Source organism: Hippoglossus hippoglossus, chromosome 17, assembly GCF_009819705.1.
Source record: "Hippoglossus hippoglossus isolate fHipHip1 chromosome 17, fHipHip1.pri, whole genome shotgun sequence".
Lineage (NCBI taxonomy): Eukaryota > Metazoa > Chordata > Actinopteri > Pleuronectiformes > Pleuronectidae > Hippoglossus > Hippoglossus hippoglossus.
The window spans coordinates 21,476,665-21,499,805 of NC_047167.1; the positions used below are offsets into that span (position 1 = coordinate 21,476,665).

General features: G+C 44.4%; 2 protein-coding genes across 12 annotated transcripts in view; both read left to right on the forward strand.

Annotated features, from left to right (window-relative positions):
- Positions 1-18,041, forward strand: part of LOC117777881 (supervillin-like) — a 35,713-nt gene extending 17,672 nt beyond the window's left edge. For 4 of the 9 annotated variants that reach the window (XM_034612948.1, XM_034612942.1, XM_034612941.1 and 1 more), the window contains 27 exons: positions 255-320; positions 1,560-2,271; positions 3,686-4,211; positions 5,237-5,375; positions 5,989-6,045; positions 6,859-6,936; positions 7,461-7,608; positions 7,886-7,981; positions 8,135-8,215; positions 8,438-8,615; positions 9,136-9,308; positions 9,631-9,786; positions 9,972-10,108; positions 10,513-10,660; positions 10,765-10,910; positions 11,609-11,784; positions 11,974-12,121; positions 12,430-12,709; positions 12,848-12,999; positions 13,124-13,229; positions 13,666-13,873; positions 13,960-14,093; positions 14,241-14,396; positions 14,554-14,697; positions 14,796-14,917; positions 15,013-15,168; positions 17,176-18,041. In XM_034612948.1, coding sequence (XP_034468839.1) covers positions 255-320; positions 1,560-2,271; positions 3,686-4,211; positions 5,237-5,375; positions 5,989-6,045; positions 6,859-6,936; positions 7,461-7,608; positions 7,886-7,981; positions 8,135-8,215; positions 8,438-8,615; positions 9,136-9,308; positions 9,631-9,786; positions 9,972-10,108; positions 10,513-10,660; positions 10,765-10,910; positions 11,609-11,784; positions 11,974-12,121; positions 12,430-12,709; positions 12,848-12,999; positions 13,124-13,229; positions 13,666-13,873; positions 13,960-14,093; positions 14,241-14,396; positions 14,554-14,697; positions 14,796-14,917; positions 15,013-15,168; positions 17,176-17,262 — 4,710 coding nt within the window. In that variant the 3' untranslated portion in view covers positions 17,263-18,041. Of the gene's footprint in view, positions 1-254; positions 321-1,559; positions 2,272-3,685; positions 4,212-5,236; positions 5,376-5,988; positions 6,046-6,858; positions 6,937-7,460; positions 7,609-7,885; positions 7,982-8,134; positions 8,216-8,437; positions 8,616-9,135; positions 9,309-9,630; positions 9,787-9,971; positions 10,109-10,512; positions 10,661-10,764; positions 10,911-11,608; positions 11,785-11,973; positions 12,122-12,429; positions 12,710-12,847; positions 13,000-13,123; positions 13,230-13,665; positions 13,874-13,959; positions 14,094-14,240; positions 14,397-14,553; positions 14,698-14,795; positions 14,918-15,012; positions 15,169-15,561; positions 15,584-17,175 lie in introns of all 9 variants that reach the window. The other 5 variants (XR_004616693.1, XM_034612944.1, XM_034612945.1 and 2 more) reach the window with 5 other exon arrangements.
- LOC117777896 (acyl-coenzyme A thioesterase 1-like) lies at positions 10,274-22,585 on the forward strand. 3 transcript variants are annotated; one of them, XM_034612987.1, is made up of 5 exons: positions 18,609-18,673; positions 19,009-19,016; positions 19,345-19,824; positions 20,008-20,210; positions 20,358-22,585. In XM_034612987.1, exons 3-5 carry the CDS (start codon positions 19,356-19,358, stop codon positions 20,967-20,969), a joined length of 1,284 nt encoding a protein of 427 aa, XP_034468878.1. In that variant the 5' UTR covers positions 18,609-18,673; positions 19,009-19,016; positions 19,345-19,355; the 3' UTR covers positions 20,970-22,585. The 3 variants fall into 3 exon arrangements, with proteins under 3 accessions (XP_034468879.1, XP_034468878.1, XP_034468877.1); XM_034612988.1 differs by lacking the exons at positions 18,609-18,673; positions 19,009-19,016 and adding an exon at positions 10,274-10,283; XM_034612986.1 differs by lacking the exon at positions 19,009-19,016 and having other exon boundaries at positions 18,615-18,673; positions 19,350-19,824.
- Positions 22,586-23,141: the final 556 nt, after the last annotated feature.

Genomic DNA, 23,141 nt, shown 5'->3' on the forward strand with positions numbered 1-23,141 from the left:
ACACGAGTCTCTGTGCTCTAGATATGATGAGATGAACAGAGGACACAGATTCTATATATATATATATATTGTTTCCATCTACATGGTTAAAACATCACTCGATATGTCACCGCTCCAGCCCATTGTCCTTAAATTGTCCTCACATTGTCCTTTAGACACAGTATCAGATACTGCAGAGTGGGTGGATCTCACCTCCACCATATTCTCAGCATAATCATGGTCAGAGACATAGTCAATCACTGGTGTCCACACAGGAAGCTGAGCGACCTGTCACCTCTGCAGCGGGTAACGACGACTTAAAGGCCGTGAAGAGAGTCCATGTAAGACGCCTGCTGCCCGTTCAGCTTCTGATTGGTTTCATTGATTGATTGTGTTAATGATCGATCGAATTGGTAGAACCAGACCGATTTTGGGGGTAAAACTTTTCTGATCTCGTTTAATCTGTAAAAATAAAAGTTATTATACCCTCAAGCATAAACGCTAATACTGACTGAATGTCTGTGAAAGTCTCTTAACGGCTGATTGTTTGTAAAATCAGCACACCAATAAATTGGTCAGACTCTACCAACTCTCTCCAGGCATCGGTCTTGGTTTGGCAGTGGATGCTTAAGTAGCTTTTAATGTTTAGTTCAAGTGTGTACATTAAGGCTGAAATTGAGTTTTTGACGTAGACGTAATTTGGCATTGATTTAAAGTTGCTTTGCTTATCTGCTGCTGCTTACTTTTCTGTGACATGCTTGTTTGTTGTATAACAAGCATGGGATATTCGAAGGCAAATGGTGCAGGCTACTTTATTCAGGCCTCCTCACAACCTGAATAGACTAGCAAAGAAAATGCTTATCCAGGGAATGAGTGTGGGTGGATCTGGCCTAGAACTGCAACCAAAAGATCAGTTGATATTTTGGTGTGGAGTTTGAGCATCGTACAAACGGCTGCGTTTTGCAAACCTTTTGGTTGATGCACTGAACAATGAGGAAAACTACCACTCTTTGCTGCGTAGAGTAACTACAGGAGAAGAGAAATATGGGTCACATTTCATTATGCAGTAAAATAATATGAAAGCTTATAGTGATGCAGCTTTAACGTTGCATGTTCTGCGCTTCAAGGCTGAATTACTGGTAAGTAATTCAATATTGTGAACAAACAGACATTACTGCTGTCTGTCTTTGTCTTAGAGATCTGATTATTAATCATACTTATTGAATATTGTCTGAAAGTGGCAAAAGTAACGTTTTCTGTCACTTTATCAGTGCAATAGTAATTTATTGTGTGATACCACACAGCTCCAGTTTAAATTTAGCTACTGTTCCTTGCACAGGGAAACAGCAACAGTATATGTTCATGTGACTGTTACTTATTTATTCATTTTATTAACTTACTTCATTCAGGCATTCCTGCTTTTGTGATTAAAATAGTTTATGAATGATATAGCTTACATATTTACAAGTGTCTGTGTGTCTTGCTGCCATTTTGTGAATGACAGAGTTGCTATAGAGACGCTCCTCGTTGTGATTCGATCCATCCTGACTTCTCTGACATGTCTCCTGCTGCTCCTACAGCTGAAGAACGGAGGCGAGATCAAAGTGGAGCCTTTGTCAGCGTCCCTGGTTCGATCGGTGGCAGCAGTCACCTCCCAAGCGGCTGTCGCCACGGTAACCATTAAGCCAGGCAGCAGCAGTGTTTGTGACGATGACGGCCTCCGTCCAGGGAAGTCCACCGCCATCCCCTACATCCCTGCCCAACAACAGGCTTCCAGCAACACCAGCAGCCACCAGGAGAGAGCGCTAAGGTATTTCTCCATGACCCAGAGCGGGGACCCCGGCCACCCTGAGCCTGAGCTCACCTCCTCCCCTCTCCTCCCTGAGAGCCAGGAGAGAGTGGGGGCTCCTCCTGCTCCCATCTCCACTGCTGGTCACAGGCAGCAGCGGGAGGCTGTGGAGGAGGGCTGGAGGGAGTATCAAGAGGAGGAGGTTAGGGGTAGACGGCAGGGAGGAGCTACAGAAGACAGCCAAGGCGGCAACATTAAGGAGAGGCTGCACTCCCCCGACAAGGACTGGGACGGCAGGCAGCATCAGCATCCCCAGCATCAGCACCCTGCCGAGCCCTCTTTGTGGAGGGCCGAGTCAGAGCCTCTGTCCAGCTGGAGAGCTGCAGACAGAGATCCAGAGGGAGGAGGAAGAGGAGGCTACCTGAGAGAGGCTGCAGCCGTGCACAGCTCCTCCACACGGGAGCAGGAGAGGAGCAGTGGCCGGAGCCAGGCAGGCGTCTCAGGTAAGAGGCTGCACTGATAACTTAGACAGACAAGGGATGGAGAGATGGAGAAAAGATAATGAAATGAAAGCTACAGCTGAGGCTACAAAGAGATGTGTGATGATTAAAAGAGAGAGGACAAAAAAGAAGAGAGAGAAAGGGAGTGTCAAAAAAGAGGAAGCAATGTCTAGGGAAGAGGCTGCTTTCATTATCCTCATTGTCTTATGCAGCCGGCTCCCACGCATGATTGCAGACTACACACACACACACACATATACACACACACACACACTTTTCCCAGCTGGGGGTATTTGATTTGGCTCACACAGTGGGAGAGGGTGTGTGTGTATAAAGGAGAGAGAGACGTCTCAGCCTGCATCTAATTAGCATATTTTTCCATGCATTTGCCTCGTGGCTCCCTTTGTCTGGAGGAAGCTCCAGGAAGCTGTTTCCTGACGTGCTGATGGTCAGTGAACACACAGCAAAGATCTCTCCATTGAACTGTGACTGTCGTGGCAGAAAGGAGGGATGCGGTCCCCTTGCACCAGATCACGCTCGTGCTCATAGTACAGTATAATGGGCCTGACCTGTTTTTATGTGCTAATGCAGAATGTGTCCAGGGGTGGTCTTTTCCCATGCATGCACACAAATAGTACACAGAGATGAGAGCACTCAGCGAGAGAGTCCAGAACAATTGGCCGGCACTTATATGAAGCAGGTAGAGGACAGAAAGGACACAATGGAAGCCTTGTCTGCAGGCTGTTCTCTTATTTACTTCTGCATGGGTAGATTTTAACCAAAGTTTAGTCCATTATACTATGAGGTTGGGAGGACTTGCACTGATTTACACAGATTCCCTGGCACTCGTCACTTCAGGCCTGACGTCAGCGAAAGACTTCCAACTTAGATGATGATGAAAAGGTTTTGACTTTTTCCAAATAGAAGAGTCCTCATGTCCATATGCACAGTGTAATTAATGTACACAGACACCTTAGCAGCAGGCATGGCTTTAATTACAGTTTTCCAAACAAACCTACTGCACATGTGTATGCATGTGTTTAAGGGATGAGTACTGGTTGCACAGGGGATGTCAGTAATCTGATATCGATCTGTGTACATTGGTAAATGTGCACATGTAAGTTAATGTCTCCAGACATCTATACTATATAATCACGGACATGATGGACTTGCCTTTGTCCGCATGTTTGGATCCAAAATGATCATATCAAAGGTTTTGCATATTTTTATTTATATAATACATAAAAACAACTGTTTCTGTCGTAATGTGTTTCTAATTTTTCCTTTTGATCCGTTAAAGATATTGCAACAGAAACGTGTCGGTCAAAAGTTTAAAATGGATGCGATCACAATGCTATGCTCAATCAAAATCAATGCTGTGTTTTAATTTTGACCATATTGCATCCTTTTCTTTCAGATCATTCTGCACCACTGAGGCCACTGGTAGCTAAAGTGTCCTCCAGGACAGTGTCTCACGTGTCCAGCAGCCAGCAGCAGCAGCAGCAGCAGCAAACTGTAAACCTGCCTCCTCAAACTCTTCCGAAACCCTTCACACAGCCGCCTCTTGCGTCCCAGCCCAAACCACTGTCCATCATCCAGCCCCAGCCGTACTCCCAGCACTCCCAGCCCCCACCAACATATCCGAAACCTTTCACCCAGTCCCCTCAAACTCAGCCCAAACCTCAGGGATTCGTCCAGCCTCTTCCTAAGCCTTACCCACAGACCGTCCCCCAGCCTCCGCCCAAACCTCAGGTGCCTCCACAGACACCACCCAAGCCCCAGTCCTTCCCCAAGGCCCTGGTCAAGTCCCAGTCCCTGCCCCTGGACAACAGTGAGGACTTCAGCAGGGACAGTATCCAGTCTGGAGATCTGCTGTCCCCCACAGACTCTGGAGATCTACTGTGTGACGGCATGTCCAGCAAACAGATGTCCATCCGGGAGAGGTGAGTGGTGACTGAAGCTTAGTTACTGTCCGTGTACTGTGGGATTCTCAAGTAAAATCTGGTGCTTCAACAGCAACTGTTATATATCCAGGATCCCTCCGGAGCTCGTCCTCCTACAAGGTGGAAACAGAGATTTCCTCAAAGATCAGAAACCAACAGATTTGTTTTGTTGGCTGAGTCAAATTTACACAGTTTGACAGAATCAGGCAGCAGTAACTGCCTGCTCTCCTTTACAGTAGCTTCATGTGGGTTTGTCCCACGCTTCCTTTTCTGGAGGTGAGAGAGATTCATTTTTAGCATCACTGCCGGAACAGACCTGTACAGACCGGAGAAATCCTCTGTGATTTAGTGGAAGCGTCTTAATGTCCTCATTTCTGCTCAGTCCACAGTCTCCACACTGAAGCAGCAGAGATGATGACATACTTTATTTTTACCCCTCAGCCATCAGTTCTCTTCGTGCTGTCTGGACTCCTCTCTTTAATGCAGAGCAGAAATCTGACCTGGTTTTTAACCCCTCAAGGATGTTTTTCTTTTGACCTTGATGGAAATAATGGAAATGTAAACGGCCTGGTGACCAAAGTCAGATTCAGCCATTTTTATTTGAAATTGGAAATAACAGACAAATTAAAACAAATATCACTGGGCCTGTCTGTGGTTTTCAAACCCAGTAAACGCTGTTGTGGCACAATAAACAATTTATTTTTCATTACAAATATCTTTCTTTTCATATATTACTAGTTACAAACATTGTGAAATAGATTTGACAGTTTGAACCTGACTTCACCAGAGACATTTACATTGTAAGAAATTATCTTTAAATAAAGGAATGATCTGATTGACCTGATTGTTCTTCATACCTTGAGTTCTCTCTAGATTTACATGGCTGTAATATAAGCTGAGCAAAGTGTTTATGGAGAAGAATAAATCTCCACCTTGAAAACAAAAGCATGATCAGGGTGCAGAAATTAAAACAATCAAATCAAGATTACAGGGATTGTAATAGGCTTCTTTTCGTCTTGTGTCAGAGTGGCGCTGCTGAAGAAGAGTGGTGAGGAGGACTGGAAGAACCGGATCAACAAGAAGCAGGAAGTGGTGAAGGTAGCGTCCGCTGAGCAGCCGGCTCCGGTGTGGGAGCCGGAGCCGGAGCCGACCTGCCATGAGAAGGTCAGTCTCCACACACTGCATCGGCAACAACCACAATAACCACAATAACCACAAGCTTATACAGTAACACACATACATTTTGTATTGTACATCCCTGAATAAAAGTGCCCTAAACACCACCTGGGCCACCTTTCATCCCCCATCCTCCACGTTTGCCATGCCAGCTCCGGTCCTACGCTCTTTTAGCTAACTGCTCCTTTCATCCCCCCCCTTTAGTCCAAGTGTGGTTTGATCCCAGTCCAGCCCCGACAGACTGTAAACACCAAAACATAAGAAACAGTTGACTTTGGGAATAAATTGATAAATTATCTTTTACATGAACTTCAGGAGGTAATAACTTTTTGAAAGCATATTTCACCGAGAGAAATTGTTCCAGGAAACCTGTATTTATATACATCAGTTTTAGTTTTGAGTGAAATGTATAAACTTGGTGAACCTTTGATTTTAGGATTTTGGTGTCTTTGTTTCCCGCAGCTCATTTACCTCACATTAGTATTCTGGATAGTAATCCTCCAGGCACTCTCACTCCTAAACCCATTAGAGCAACAATGGCGACCTCCCCCCCCCCCCTTCTCCCTCTGACTGAGTACTTCCCCTGTTTTTAACCCCTCAGGAGGAAGAGGTGGTCGTTCAGGACTACTCTGCTGTGTCTGTGTCCGAGCAGCTCTGGGTAAGAAATGTCGGCAGCCGAGCGCCGACCCCTAAACCAATCAGCTTCACGTGTGTTGTCCAATCACACTTCTGTTTGGATGCCATGTGACGCTGTTTGCTTCCTGTGAATCTTTACTTCCAAGTCTGTGATGCTGCTCTCTGGAGCCGGGGGAGTTGTTTGGTTTTGCTGATTCAGTCTTAAAGGGGCATTAAATAATATTTTTTTGCCTCTCAGAAAACAATCTAGACAAATGTTCTCATTCAGAATAAGTTGGCATTTCTTTGTATAAGGAGGTCCTATAACATCAGCAGTTTCTTAATTATTATCCTGTTGTAGCCATTTTCATATCATAAGAGAAAAATACAGTTTCATAAAAGAACAAACTCATAATTTTTAATCAAACTTTCTTTGATTTGAGAACAAAAAGTCTTCAAGTTTAAAAAGAGCAGTTTCCAGATGCACAGACGACTTAGTACATTTCTGAAAGCACTTTATTATCTAATATAGTGTAGATCTGAGGTGGCATGAAATAATTACTAACAGTTTGCACCTTAGTGGCCATTAACACTTTTTATGGCTCTTTGATTCCAGCTGGTATTTCTTTATCTTGAAAAGCTTTGTGACTTCTTAAAGATACAGTAACACATATATGAACTTAAATGATAAACCTTTAGAAGTACAGCGAGTTCCCAGATTCTAGCCTCAGACTTTTCACCTTTGCATCCAATCCCTTTTCTTCCATCAACTGCATGTTCATGTTTTCTTTCTTCCATTTCCCCCCTTTTTTACTTTCCTGTCTTCCACTTATCCGCCCACCTCTGCATCCTCCAGGAACCTGTCTTCTCCTCCACCTATTCTCCTCCTATCTCACTTGGCCAAAAGTGTCAGTATATTGAGCATCCCGGTCAGGTAAGGACGTGCGCCTGACACGCTCCAATGGGCTGCATGTGCTGGCGTTTTTATTTTTCCTGCTTGGTTTGCGGCCGCCCCCCGGATGAAGGGCGCTATCTGAGTTGTTGAGATTGATTCGATTTCCAAAGCATGAGTAGAGTTCAGCGTTCATCCATCACTTTTACCGTGGAGTAGTCAGGATTATGGAAGGACATGTACCCAGCACGCTTCGATGCATCGAATCATTTTATATCTGCTCGGTTTGATGCTATTACTACATGAATAATTGCTTCAGAGTGAACGGAGGAGTCACATGAAGTTATAGTGACGGTGTCAGAAGCGATGCACTTCTCTTAGTGTTGTAGAGTCGATGCTGTGCTGTTGGGAAGCTTCTCATTTGGCTCCATGATTTACTTTTAGGTTTTTAAACCTATCGAATGACTCCAACCGAGAGTTTTGCATGCAGCTGAACCTGCAGGCACTTCAACTTCATAAATCGCTGATGGTCTGATCATTTGTCTGATCTCCTCTCGTCCATGCAGAAGGTGGGAGAGGACATTGACGCTCAGATGACCATTGAGGAGAGGAAACTGATGATTTCCACTCGTGAGGATGCCTGGAGGACGAAGGGCAGAGGAGCAGCCAACGACTCCACCCAGTACACGGTGGCTGCACGGATGGTGAAGAAAGGTCAGTGCACGAACGCTAATGTGTGTAATGCTGCTTCAAAAGAGACCTAAACCTTTATTTCTGAGAGTTTAAGGAGCTTATTTTTCAAAAATAGTAGGTGAACAAATTATGATTTGGTTTGAGATGTAACAACATCACTAAAAACTGAAATATAAAATGTTAAGTGCATTAATTTATTCTTTATTTATTAATGTAGCACCTATTTGATGTAAAAATCTCTCAGATATTGTCGTAGCTTGTCGTATCTCTTGTGAATTTCTGTCCTTCGCGTCCTCAGGCCTTGCAGCCTCCTCCTCGGTTATCAGTCCCATCCTGTCACCAGTGTCCACCAAACTCAAGAGCAACATGCCGGCTGTCAGCAAACCACAAGAGGGTGAGAATGATCAGCTTGTCCGCTGAAGAAATCCCTGTCATTCAAGCTTTGAACTTGCACAATACTTATACAGATGTAGTTAAAGTCAAAAAAACATTTCACAGATAACTTAACAACCTTAAATGTCACTAAATTGAATTATTTCATCTCCAGAAATTGAGGCTCGGCCCGAAATGGAATCGGATAAGAAGCTTGACAAGTTGGAGAGTTTCTTGGGACGTCTCAATAGCAAAGGTTGGTCTTTCAATATCATATTTCTATTAAAAAACATTTTCTGTCATCTTCACCTGTTGTAGACATGTACAGAGTCTGTAAAGTTGTAATTTATTTATTCAATGAGGTTTTTACTGAGCATTAATTAATCTCATTCTCTGGCCTGTTTCCTTTGTGCGTATTGATTTTCTTATCGCATTAGAGTCTAATCTAGTTTCTCTCTTGTTTCTCTCTGTTGATCAGTGGCAGGTCTGCAGGAAACAACACTAACAGTGACTGAGAAGGCCGTGAAGGAGGTGATGAAGCTGGACGACGAAATCTTCTCCAAGTTCTACCGACGCGTTGCTGAGTTTCCACGCCTGCCCACCAGGATCGAGATCAGTGAGGACTTCGATAGCATCTTCGGCTGTCAGGGACCCAAGTAAGAAAACTGAAAAATCCTCTAATGACGGCTGCAGTGGAAGACTGCGTATGTCACATTATGACTATTTGTATTAGAAAGATGTGGGGCAGAAAAGTTTTAACTTGATCGTGACTGATATCAATACCAATATTGGGGGGGTAAAACATTTCTGATACAATTATTCCCAAGAGGTTTTTATCAAACCCTTATGACAGAGAAATGTAATTGATGGTGGATATTTTATAGGTTAACCATAAGCGTTATTTTATATATAACTATAAATAAAACTAAAATACAAATAGAACCAAAAATATAGAACTTGAATTAAGAAAATATGAATAAACATAAATATTATTAAATCTGCAAAAATCGAAATAATCTGTCGGATTCCAGAATAAACTAAGCGATCAATTAGTTGAGGTTAGCTTAGCAAGCGAGCAGACATCCTATCCTTGTACAGTATTTGCAAGATGTTCAATAATACAAGGACTTTGCATTATCCTCATCCATCTGCTCTGCCCCCCCCCCCCCCCACCAGGTTAACTTCAGCCATGGTGCAGCACAAGCGGTCGGTGCGTCCGTCCAGGAACGTGCAGTCGTCCAGAAACCCTCTGAAGAAGCTGGCAGCCCGAGAGGACATCAGACACGAGTACACTGAGCAGAGGCTCAACGTGGCTCAGCTGGAGAGCAAGAGGATGAAGGCTGAGAAGAGTGAGTGCAAGGACGACACTGTGTGTTTATGTGTGTGTGTGTGTGTGTGTGTGTCTGGGGGGGAGCCAGAAACACTCGGTGATGCACGATATTAAAAACACTGCTAGAATCGTTTGTTTCTAATAAAAACTCTCAGTGGTCTATTTGAAACAGGTTTTTTTTACAAGATAGTAACCATCAGTTTGATTGATATATACATAAACTCATACTGTAGCAGTGTTTACAGTAGGAATCTTATTACATTTATTTTATTCTTCTTGTTTTTTCTTTCTTCCCGATGCAGAACTGTGTTTTTGTAAAACCCTGTCCTCTCTCGTTGCAGTGACTAAAACCTCCGAGTACTCTGAAGCTGCTCTGGCAGGTCTGGCCAGTAAAGAGAACTTCAGCAGCGTGAGTCTCCGCAGCGTCAACATCTCGGAGCAGATGTCCAACAACAGCGCCGTGCCGTACAAGAACCTAATGCTGATGCAGGTTAAAGGTAAACACACAACCTCTGTTGATTGTGCTGAGCTGCAGTCGATTGTTGGGATGCGTTCATAGAACCCGCTGGAGGCTCCTTTCACTGCTAATATATCCACATGTGGGATACGACTAATAGCTGATAAGTAGACGGTGGATTTTTTGCCAGATGTTGCATAATTTATGAGGAAATTTGTTTCCCAGGTCGTCGTCACGTTCAGACCAGATTAGTGGAGCCGAGAGCGTCATCGCTGAACAGCGGAGACTGTTTCCTGCTGGTGACTCCGGAGCACTGCTTCGTCTGGATAGGAGAGTTCTCAAATGTGATCGAGAGGGCAAAGGTGAGCGCCGCACCGGTACTATGACAAACTGTGACAGATAAGATAGGAATCCTTTCTTTGTGTCTGTGAAGGACACTGCCGCAATATTTGAATTTGAACGAAGATGATTCATTCATGATTCCCTGCACACACACACAAACACAGGCTGGCACATATGCCCAGGAGTGATCTTCCCTCCTAGTCCACAGCTCTTCCATTTCCCCAAAGGAGGTTTTTACACCCACTCTACAATAAATATTTATTTGTCTACGCTGTCTGCTCGTTCAGAGACGATTGCAAATATAGTTTTTTCTCTTGACAGCAGCATTTTTTTGTCTCCAGGACTTTTCTCTGTCAGTTCACTGTTAATCAGGAAAAATCTAATTTCAGCTTCCCCTCTCTGCATCTCTGTTTCTCGTCCGTAGGCGATAGATTTGGCCACTTTCCTCCAAACCAAGAAGGACATGGGCTGCAGGGCGAACGAGGTGCAGACTGTGGAGGAGGGAGTGAACCCACAGGGTCCAGACCACCAGCACTTCTGGACCATCTTAGGAGGACAGTCGACTTATCAACGTAAGAACACAAGTTTGAAGCCTTTGCTCCATAGCCATTTTTTAATGGTCCTCCTGTTTTTCTGATAGTTGCTTCATGGCTTTTAATTTCTCGTTGTTCCACAGCTGCGGGTCCACCGGAGGAAGATGAGCAGTTTGAAAACGCCATCGTGGAAACCAACTGTATCTTCAGGCTGCTGGACGACAAACTGGTCCCTGATGATGAAGAGTGGGGGAAGGTCCCTCACAACTCGCTGCTGGCTTCCAAAGAGGTCTGTGGGAAAGCATCTTTTCTTTCTTGGTCACAAATTTCAGCAGAAAAGAGCTTTTAAAGTCTGATGGATTTTATTATTCCATTTTTATGAAGTGGCACATTTCATCTTTTCTATCACTCACATCTGGAGTCGCTCCTCTGTATTTCTATTTTTCTCTATCGCCACTAGAGCCAAATAAAATTGAGCATGATTCAAACAGTGCTATTCCCTCAAAGAGTCTAATAAGACTACGTGATGATGGATGTCATCTTTCAGGTGACAGCCTCTGATCATGAGAATATTTCCGAGGAGCTCTGTGCTTGGTTCAGGTTTTAATTTGTTGACGAGCGCCTCCTACATCCATCTGTGCACGGCTTCTGCTGAAAAATATTATAAGGGGCTGAGACCAGGGAATCCACTGCTGTCACAGTGTCTGCTCTGCATATACTGTAAATGCCGGACTATCACAGGCCTTCTGTGATACTCAATGTGCAGCTGAACGGCTGAATATTGTGATTTAGTTTTTCTTATTTAGAATCCTGCTAATTTGAATCATGTACTCATGTACTTGCGTGTAGTATAGATGAGTGTGTTGCTTAGAAGTTGAGAAGAAATCTGTGTTGTTTTTTAGCTCATGTAGCTCATGTGACCTTCCTGAAAACTAGAACGGCCGTACAGTGTTTGTTGATTGTTTCCCGTTGTGGTTGCGGCTGCAGGTGCTGGTGTTTGACTTTGGCAGCGAGGTGTACGTGTGGCATGGTAAGGAGGTGACTCTGGCCCAGAGGAAAGTCGCCTTCCAGCTCGCCAAACACCTCTGGAACGGTACGTTTGATTACACCTGCTGTGACGTCAACCCGCTGGACCCCGGCGGCTGCAACAAACTCATACCCAGGTGAGAATACACACACGTGCTTTTAACATGTTTGAGGACACTGTGTGTCTTATAGAATTACAACAATTCTCTTCCTTAACTAACTAAACCAAGTGCCCACACTTTGATTTAACACATCATCCGCTGGAGGAAAGTCAAATCATGCTTTCTCTTCTTCTCTGCGTCTGTTTTTTGTGTAACTCCCCACAGAAAGGGCCAGGGCCGTCCTGATTGGGCGATATTTGGCAGGCTGACAGAGCACAACGAGACAATCCTGTTCAAGGAGAAGTTCATGGACTGGACCGAAGCGAAGGCGGTGACACCAAAGGAAGGCGGCGAGCTGGTACCTGAGCAGAAGGTGCAGATCCAGCGCTTGTATCACAAGAATAATACATTTAATTACACAGAGTCACAGACATCACAGACCCATCTGCTTATTTATTAAACTGTGGCTCACAGTCAGTTTATGTGGCCAGGACAGTTTGTTTCATACTGGAACTGAAAACAGAATAAGAGAGCACATGTCTTTGTGTGAGTGCTGGACAAAGCTTCATAGAGAAACATGAATCTCCCTGATTCTGCCTGTTGTCTCTGGCTCACAGTTCTACTACCTCTTGATATTCATAATGTAATAAATCCTATCTGTGATCTGGCCGTATTTCCCAGGAGGCACCGGGGCGAGAGTGCCAGCCCTACGACGCCACCCTGATGCTTCCCTTCCTCCAGTCGTCCATTTCCACCATCTTGGACGGAGTAAACGTGGGCCGCGGTTACGGCCCGGTGGAGACTGAGGACCACATGAGGATCCAGGAGCTCAGCACGGTGTCGGTGGACGTCTGGCACATCCTGGAGTTCGACTACAGCCGCCTCCCACGCCAGAGCATTGGTCAGTTCCACGAGGGAGACGCCTACGTGGTCAAGTGGAAGCACATGGTCAGCACCTCAGGTTCGTGACAAAGTATTTACGCTGCACCTCTGATTCATAATGTGATGCTGCATTCAAATATCAAAACAAAGTCATTCTTAACATAGAAATATGTAATAAGTGCACATATCTTATATCTGTTGTGCTCGTGTGTCCCAGTTGGTCGCCGGCAGAACCCTGAGGCAAGGAGCACCGGACCGGGGAAAGAGAAATGCTGCTATTTCTTCTGGCAGGGCCGACACTCCACCGTCAGCGAGAAGGGGACGTCAGCCCTGATGACGGTGGAGCTGGATGAGGAGAGGGGAGCGCAGGTAAGATAGACGAGAAAACTAATCATCAGTCAATCAGGAAGCATTATGAGCTCACACCAACATTCAATGAGTATAAGAAACCCCCCCCTAACCCCGTTCATGATCCATGTTGTGTGTGTTGCAGGTTCAGGTGCAGCAGGGGAAGGAGCCTCCATGTTTCCTTCAGTGCTTCAACGGAGGGATGATCATCCATGCTGGCAAAAGGGAGGAGGAGGAGGAGAACACTCAGAGTAATTGTTTCAACTCTTGTTTCCTCACGTTATAAATTATTTACAAGTTTTGATTGGCAAGGGAGGCGACAGGGCAGAAGGGTTATTCAGTCCGTAAAATACACAGATTCATTATTTTTGAACCAGTTTAGTCATTTTCCCTTTAAGACACCAGTTAAAACAGAATAGAATCTAAAAAATGGTAATATATATATAAATATTAAAATATATCAGGTGTTCCTGTAAGCTAGAGAGACAAGAGGATTTAGGTCATTATAGTTTGAATAAAATGTATATTTTTAAAGAATATGGATCAGACAATCCTGCAGCAGTTGAAAGACAATTAAATAAAACACAGTAGAAATCCAGCCCATATGAAACAGCAGAGTCAGACGATGTGTATTTAAGTTGTGATACCAAGTGACTCCACTGATCATATTCACTGATCTGTGTTCAGGTGATTGGCGTCTGTACTGTGTCCGGGGCGAGGCGCCGGTAGAAGGCCACCTGCTGGAGGTGGCGTGCCACTGCAGCAGCCTGCGCTCCAGGGCCTCCATGATCCTGCTGAACATCAACAAGGCCATCATCTACCTTTGGCACGGCTGCAAGACGCAGCTTCACACTCGCGGCGTGGGAAACACGGCTGCGCTCAAAATCAAAGAACAGTGAGTTTCACAAGCAAGGGACGTTTTGGCCTCTGATCGCCACTGGGCTGCATGAGACCTCATGTTCTCCATCCTGTTCCTCTCAGGTGCCCCCTGGAAGCAGGTCTCCACAGCAGCAGTAAGGTGACCATCCATGAGTGTGATGAGGGGGTGGAGCCTCCAGGCTTCTGGGAGGCTCTGGGCAGAAAGGACAGGAAGGCGTACGACTGTATGCTGCAAGGTGCAGGAAACTGTTTCTTGAAGTTAACTCTCTACATAAACTGTAGAATACTGTACAAAAACATCCAAACTGATCATTAAGATCAGACAATACGTTTTGGAGGGCCGATGTATCTCGTTACATGTTGGTTTCTGATTTTCTTTTCAGATCCCGGTAAATTCAACTTCACCCCGCGACTCTTCCAGCTGAGCAGCACATCTGGAGAATTTGTGGCGACCGAGTTCTTCCACCTGTCCAGAGCTCCGGACCTGGTCAGCTCGCTGCCTTTCCTGCAGGAAGACCTGTACAACGCACCCCAACCTGGTGAGACTCAAATAGAGTTTATAACCTCACTTTCATGCTCTCACTTTGTGGATCATGTGGGGACAATTAAACTTGTGAATTGATGCATGTTCTGCACATTCTGCAATTTACAAGGAAAGAGTAAAATTCATTCCTTCATTCCTCCCTCCGATCACAGCGTTGTTCCTGGTGGATAACTTCCATGAAGTTTACCTGTGGCAGGGCTGGTGGCCTCAGGACAGTGAGAACACCGGCTCGGCTCGTATCCGCTGGGACTCGGACAGGAAGTGTGCAATGGAGACGGTGCTGCAGTACTGCAAAGGTACGGAAACGGAAAGTAGCTGCATGAATGTTTCTAATATGCTGTAAAAATGTTAAATCTGAGGTCAGAAATATTGATTTAGCTGATTTTTCCTTCAGAGAGAAACGAGAAGAAACCTCAGAAGTCGTATCTGATACACGCCGGTCTGGAGCCGCTCACCTTCACCAACATGTTTCCCAGCTGGGAGCACAGGGAGGACGTGGCTGAGATCACAGAGCGGGTCAGCAACACACACACACACACACAGATTTAATATGTACACGTGTCGTCTCACTTGTAGTCGGCTTCATGCGTGTTGTCGTCTTGTGGCTGCAGGAGGCAGAGGTGTGTCACCAGATCATCCTGGTGGAGGACGTGTTGGCCCGGCTCAGTCAGAACACCTTCCCTCTGGATCAGCTCCAGGCCCGGCCACTCCCCGAGGGAGTCGACCCCCTCCGTCTGGAGCTCTACCTGTCCGACCAGGACTTTCAGGTCAGTACTGAAACCAGATTGCTCCAATGATCCGGAAATGTTCCTGCTGACTTGTTACTTGAGCTCCCCTGGACATTCTCCACACAGTTTACTAGTGGTTGGAAAAGTTCTGGATATTGTCTGAACATTTACATTCTCATATACAATTTGAGTAAATTATCGACTCTTACCCACAGTATGCTGCTGTAAAAATACTTGATGTGTTGAAGCAGAGACACAGATGATCCGATGTAAAGCAAACATTTCAAACACAAGTAAACAGCATCAGTCATTCACATAATAGGTTAATTTAGGTTTATGTCAAACAAGTAGTTTGTATTCTAAGGTGTTTTCTAAATCTTCTCATCTCATTCATATCATCCATGCTAACTCCATTTAACTCTCACTTTTCAGACCAAGTTGTAGGTGGATTCAGGTAAGAGGAGCCACTCGTGTGATTTTATCAACCTCAGCGACCTGTTCTTCTTCTTTCCAGCATGTCAGCACTGTGTCTCTCTCCCTGGCGTGATTTAAAAAACTCTGATTCACCGTGCAACACTCCCGTCTCTGAAGTGTGGTGCTGGTTGTGGAGGGAGCGTTTTGTGCTCGACTGAACGGTCACGTCTGAAAACATCACCGTGATTAGTCTGAGGGACGTGACGAGTCCTTTACGTCGGCTGCTGCCACAGGAAGTTACCAACAGCAGATAGAATAAAGAAAAGGACTCACACGTAGATAACATTCCTGCTAGAAGAAAAAAATACATTAAACATAAAAATGAAATAAGATTATTTGCACAACACATAAATAAAATGTACAATTTGTTTTTAGTCACACAAAATGCTCACAACAACGTTATTTTAAATTCTCGAAATTTTTGTCAGAGCTGGAATAATAAGTTGATTATTTGTTTTGTAACTAGACAGCAAATTTACTCTAAAGTGGCAGAAATTAAGTTGTTAAATATGTTAAAAAAGAAAGTCAGTTGTTTTCACAGGTTGTTGCACAGGATTTATCTGACCAGGCCATTTATTCAAGAGGATCTCTTCAGTCACTTTGGGCTCTGGGAGGTTTATATTGAGGATTTTTACTATTTCATTTAATGGCCAAAACAAATCAGTGACTATTTATGGAAATAATTGAAACATTAGGTGATTTTCTTTTGCAGGAGTTATAAGAGATACTGTTATTTAATCAGCTCAGAGATCAGCTGTTTCTCACATGAAACACTGAGGCTGTAAATTAGACAAATTAAAAGACGTGAGTTACGATACAGTCACGATAACTAAGATGGTTTATTGTGCAGCCTTAGTTCCTATGTTCTCCTCGAGGTGTCTGCACTCAACACCTTCCACTACACCACCTTCATGTACCTGCACTTCTCTGCTGCTGCTGCTCTTCTCTCTTCACTCACACACACATCACCTTCCACCCAGTACTGTAAATAAAAGCACTTGTGATTCACCGTCACCTCAGACTGACTCACTCTGTCTGTGCAGCACAAAATGGAGGCATGAGACCATAACACTGTCACACAGAGGTTTACTGACCGTTCACTCTGACATCACACGCTTTGTGTATTAGTACTGAGACAAAAATATGTACCAGACATGTTAAAGTTCTCATTAAATCCCAAACGATTTAATTTAAATCTTCTCTTCGAACATGTCCTCTTAGTTTAATCTCTATGTTTTTAATTATCCTGGTAAGAATGCAAGAGTTTGTAATTTAAAGGTTTAAAATAATCTTATTACTGGTAATGATAATTTTTTGCATTCTGGACCTTTTGTCAGCAGTAAACAAATTTAAAAAAAGGAATAAAATCGAATGCCTCCAGAAGCTGATTAGGTTCGATTAGCTGGAAAACACTGATTGAAATTGTACAACTAACTGTTTTTACCACAGTATTCAGTCAAACACTCAAACACCTTCAATCGACATGTTTAAACTTCACCCAACAAGGTGTTGAGTTCCCTGCGTCATTTTTTCATTCATGAACTCTTTTGTCTCTTTTCTGTTCCGTCACAGAAAGCTTTGGAGATGAAGAGAGAGGAATACGAAGGTCTGCCAGGGTGGAAGCAAGTGAACCTAAAGAAAGCCAAAGGACTGTTTTAAGTTTGAACCGAAGATGGCGTGTGAGGAGTGGAACAGCACAGATGGAGAAACAGGAAGTGTCACATTAACCTTTAAACTTTTAGTGTTACCTCGTGAGGACGCCGGTGACAGAAGAAGTCACAGAGTCTCGAAGAAGGAACCGGAACCTGAGGAGAAACCTACACGAGCCCCGGAGACGCACTCGCCTTGCTTATAGTCACGTTTTACTTCTCAACTTTGTTATTAAGTAACAAAACTAAACTCAAGTGGTTTGACCGAAGGTACAAACAAACTGCACCTTGCTCTGGTTCATACATGGTGTGTCTTTGGAGTCTCCTCCGAACACTTAACGTCACCTCTCGTGGACGCTCGGTGTCAGAGTGCCATGCTATGATTGTGTACGTATGCGTGTGTGCGACTGTATATAATGTTTGTAAGTGTGCGTACTGTTCATTTGTGTAAATGTGTGTTTAGATGCGTTTGTATTTATGTAAAGAAAAAAAAAAAACAATCCTGTCATGTCAGGTGTTGTGTTTTATTTTGTCTACAGTGTCCGGATGCTGTCAGGCCGTGTAGGAAACTCGTGTCGCTCGACCGTGACGTGGCTCTGACTCAGCGAGAGCAGAGTTGTAACTGAACGGTTTGACTTTGACAAGAGGAGACGCAGCAGCTCGGTGAATCAGAATGTATAGTGCCTTGCTTTTTGTGTACAGTTTATATACAGAAAATTCTAGTCTGCATTTTTAAAGACTTTCTTTGTGATATAAGACATAGTGAAATAAATCACATTAAGGCTCAAATCAAGGACTCTGGGTTTTCTGTGTCTCTTCCTACATTCACTGCATTACAACTGTCCATTCGTCGTGGCACAGCGATAAAGCTGTGGGTTCGAATCCTGCACCACAGGTCAGCTCCCCTCACTCAGGAGGATGGTGTTACTCACCGAGGCCACTTGATGGCGATACAGGCTTTTATTCTGTGAGCACAGCTGCTCTGGAGTATCTTGGTCTATTGAATGTACACAGTCAACTAATTATACACATATACATTATTGCAATTTAATATTTAACACATACTCGGAGATCATTCGTATAAAAAGGAGGAAGTATTACTTTGATTTTTCAGGGACTGACACACAAACCAGAAACATGTTAGAAGTATCCAAATAATCTAATATATATATATTTTGAAATATGAATTAAAAACCTTTAGACATTTATACAACATGAACAGCTGCAGATGAATTATACTTAAAATAAAATACAAAATAAAGGTTTTCTGCAGATCAGACACTGAGACTTTTATTGTGAAGAGGCGGAAGCTTCTTGTTAGCACGGTGACGCTGTTAGCATGTAGCCTCCTTTACCCCGGAAGTGAACAGAAGTCAAGTATCAGCTGTTCGTGCAGGAGCCGTGTTTGTGTTCGTGTGAAGGTAAGTCACGTGTTTGATGAAAAGTAAAATGAAATAACTCATAAATAAGAAGCGTTTAGTTTCGGTCTGTGTCTCTGTGCTAATGCTAATGCTAATGCTAAGCTCGAGGTTTGCTTCGCGTGCAGCAGGTGCTGTGATCGAGTCACGAGAAGATGTTGAACTTTAACTTTTATGTTATTTAACTTTATATCAAACTCAAACCACAAGATTACAGATCGTCATTAGAGCCGCGTTAGCATCTCTGCTCCTCAAAGCTAAACGTTAGCTCAAAGCTAAACAAGCAGCTGACTCAATGTAGTTATTATAAAAACTTAATAAATAGTTTATACAGATAAATCTCCACAGAACAAACTACAAACTAGTCTGTTTGCTAATAACAAGTAAAAGAGAGAAAGTATCAGACAGTTGTAGAAACATAAATACAGTAAATCATTTCTTAACAGATGAACTGTGAACTTTGTACACACTGAATGTCCCCGGTGTGTGGATCAATAAAGTTTTATCTTAACAAGATGTGAGTGAGCAAACTCAATAACCTTGAAACACAAAATGCTTTGAACACGTCACCATCCAGTCAGAGCAAGAAACTTATTATACTAATACTTAAGAGTTCAAAAGTGTAACTTGTGAAAAGTTAAAAACACACATGCATGGTTTCTCTTTTGCCTCATTTCAGAGTAAGATGTCCTCCCAGGTCAGGCTGCGGCTGCTGCCCCGCGCCAGGTGTCTGTTCGACGAGCCGCTCCAGGTGACGGTGGCCGGCCTCAGGTCCCAGCAGGTGGTCGCCCTGAGGGCCAGGGCCACGGACGAGAAGGGGGTGGTGTTCAGCTCCTCGGCCACCTACAGGGCCGACGGGAGCGGGGAGGTCGACCTGGGCAGGGACCCCTCGCTCGGCGGCAGCTACGTCGGGGTGGAGCCCATGGGTCTGCTGCGGGCGATGAGGGCGGACGCCGTGCACAAAAGGTTTCAGAAAACAAATTCGCTGAACCCCCACGTGGTGAAGTTCTCTGTGCATGAGGTGGAGGTGGAGGTGGAGGGGGAGGGCAGGATGCTGGCAGAAGTGGCCAATGAGAGGCTTCTGATGGCGGACGGCGTCAGCAGGCGTCCTGTCAAAGAGGGGAACATTCGCGGAGTCCTGTTTACTCCACCTGGTTGGTCCAGTTGTTTGTTTGTGTGTTTCCTCTTTCTGTCAGCTTCTCATCTCTGGATGTTTGGTGCTTTTCTCCTACACGATAAAGATATTGAGCTGAAATCTGATTATGATTATGAAAAAACACACGTTCTCTCTTCATGGACCAAAATGTGTTGAAACCATGTGATGTGTGTTTCTCCAGGGGAAGGTCCGTTCCCCGCGGTGTTGGACCTGTACACGTTCGGCGGAGGTTTATCTGAGAAGAGAACGTCTCTGCTGGCCAGCCGGGGCTTCGTGGTTCTGACTGTGGCGCTGTACGGACATGACGACATGCCGAGGAACATTAAAGAGGTTCATCTGGATTATTTTGAAGAAGCAATTGAGGTTTTAAAAAAGCAAGATAAGGTGAGTTCTGTAGATCTTTTTCAGGCTGTGTTTTTTGGTGTTTGTGTGTTCGACCGTGTGTTCGGCTGCTGATGATGCTGCTCTCAAAGCCCTGCAGCTAAAAGCAGTTTCATTTCATTGCTTTACGTTCTTTATGTTTTCCCACAGGTGGGCAGTGGAGGAGTTGGTGTAATATCCCTTTCCAAAAGTGGAGATCTTGCTCTCTCCATCGCCTCGTACCTGCCGCACGTTGACGCCACAGTGTGGATCAACGGCTGCAGCGCCAACACAGCGTTACCCCTCTACTATAAGAAAAAACTCATCCTCCCTCCGTTGATGGTTGACTTCAAGAAGGTCGTTGTCACCGAGTCGGGCGCCTGCATCACCAAGGACGCCATGCACAGCCCCTGGGCGGAGGAGAACAAGGCCACCATCGTCCCCATTGAACGGGCGAAGGGACGCTTCCTGTTTGTAGCTGCGGAGGACGACCTGAACTGGGACAGCAAGGCGTACCTGGACCAGATGGTGGAGAGGCTGACGCGTCACGGGAAGCAGAACTTTGAAAGTGTTAGTTACCCCGAAGCAGGGCACTACTTGGAGCCCCCTTATGGGCCCTACTGCCCCTCCAGCTTTCACGGGCTTATGGGTAAACCGGTGGCGTGGGGGGGCGAGCCCAGGGCCCACGCGGCCGCTGAGGTTCACCTGTGGAAGAAGATCCAGGAGTTCTTCAGAACCCAGCTGAGCTGTGATGGGAGCACACAGAATAAAGCCAAGTTATAGATCGTGGAACAAACATCAAGTGCCTGATTGTGCTTTGATAGTTGATGCACTTACTTCCTGTTGTTTTATCACCTCGTCGTTGGCCAGAGACATTCTGTTTCCTGGTTGTCATCCATCCGTCCCACTCTTGTGAACACGATATCTCAAGAACGCCTCAAGATCATTTCTTCACCTTTGCCACAGATGTTAAGTTGGACTCAAAGATGAATTTAGATTTTGGTGGTGAGAGGTGAAGGCAGCTGTGACCTCAAAAAACACATTTCTGCCTTGTGATACCTCAGGAACAGCTCCAGAGAATCCTTTTAGAATGTGGTTCAACTTTCACTTGGACTCACAGATGAATTTAGACCTCACAGGATTCTGGGATAAAAGATGTCAGTAGACTGAAACTGCACCAGTTGGCGGACGCGTACGACCACAGGGCCGGAAATCTATTTGTTTGTCTTTAACATTGTTAGATAGTGCAAGAGAAATAATAATTTGAAAAATCAGGCATATTGAAGGCACTGATATTTAGGAGTGTGTATAATTTGGTGCAGCTTGACTGAATTGTAGGTTCCTGTTGTGCCTTGACCGATTGTGTTACCCTGTGTGTGTGTGTTACACTGAGTGTGTGTTACACTGAGTGTGAGCTACAGAACAAACCAGACTGACATTCTTGTATCATCGAACATATTTGTGCAACAACACCATCTGCACTGAATCGTTAAATGCAAGCGTCTCATTCGTCAGCAGAGATGAGCAGCGACAGCTACAACTCACCGTGTGACTCCGGCAGAAGATGTGAACGCTGATAAATCGTCTCTCTTCTACGCCCACGTGTGAACTTTTGAACCTTCACTTCTTTAACTCGCGTCTCTTTCATCCTCATCGCGTTGGTTAATTGCATCTTTTACCAAAGGAGAAGATCAAAGGAGGCTTAGAGAAGCCCAGTGTTCTGGATGTGCCTAAAATTATACACATCTGCATCGTGATGTCTGCAGCAGCAGAAACAAACATACCATCACCACACGGCTGTTTTCTGACTGAACTGCAGTCCACCTTTTGACAGGAAGTCCATCAAGATGCTGTGTTAAACTGTGATTGTAGCTGCAGGCTCCTCGTGCACACTGCGCTGAAACGGCTGTATTTCTAATGAGGAAAAGGAAACAGGAAGTGGAAACAAATAGAGCAAACATCCTGACACTCGAACATGTGTTTTAACGTGACGTGAATATATTTGAGGGTTGATAAACATTTACTGCCACGTGGGTTCAAACGGGAGTTTCAGACTTTCAGTTTTCTAACACGCGTTGTGGTCGAGTCTGGTTTTTCTCTAATCATCCGTGTTTTTGTGTCACGGAGCAAAGATTCAAAGAAGAAGTATTGTGTCGTAGCGAGAGAAACTTGAATCAAGTTTGTATGATTATGTTAAAACATTGAACAAATTTAAAATGGATATGTGGGTTTTCTTTTTCGTATCCCAAACTTTTTGTATCCTGATCTCCTTCCTACAACTGGACTGAAGAAGAAGGATGTCACTGAATTTGGATTTTGTTCCTCAATAAATGTTGATATTGTATTTAATAAAAGTCATTTCTAGGGGATATGAAATAAAACATTGATTTTACAAGACACCGCTCACTGCTCATGGTTTTTGAGAATCTATCTCTGTAGACTCGGCTTGTCTGAGGTGAAAACTTCGTACATCTACTGCCTCTGTCTGGAGTTTGAGAGATAAAATGATGTTTCCTGGGTTATTTTCTGCTCGGCTACTTCACCTTATCTTCACTTATGTGGCATTGGAAGTTTCAAGGACTCTGGTTTTCCCTCATCTCTGTCGTACTTAGACCTAGATTTAAAATGTCATTCATTAGGGTGTGAAAAAGTTTTAAATTGAACTTGTTAAAAGCTGCAGAAACTCTGCTGCTGAACCTGCACAGCTCAACACGGTGTGATGGTTCAGATGTGTGTATTTATTATGACAGTATTGTGCATGTAGATCTGACTCGTCTGTGAACCAGCACATCCTGACTGTACTGTGTCGTTATAGCATCAGAAGACGAGACACATTAGTGACATGTAAAGACCCTGCAGTGCTTTAACTTCAGGCTTTAACTCTCGAAAGCTTCAGCTCTTTTATATTTGAAACTTGAGAAGCGTCTCTCGCACTTTGCTCAATAATGCATCACA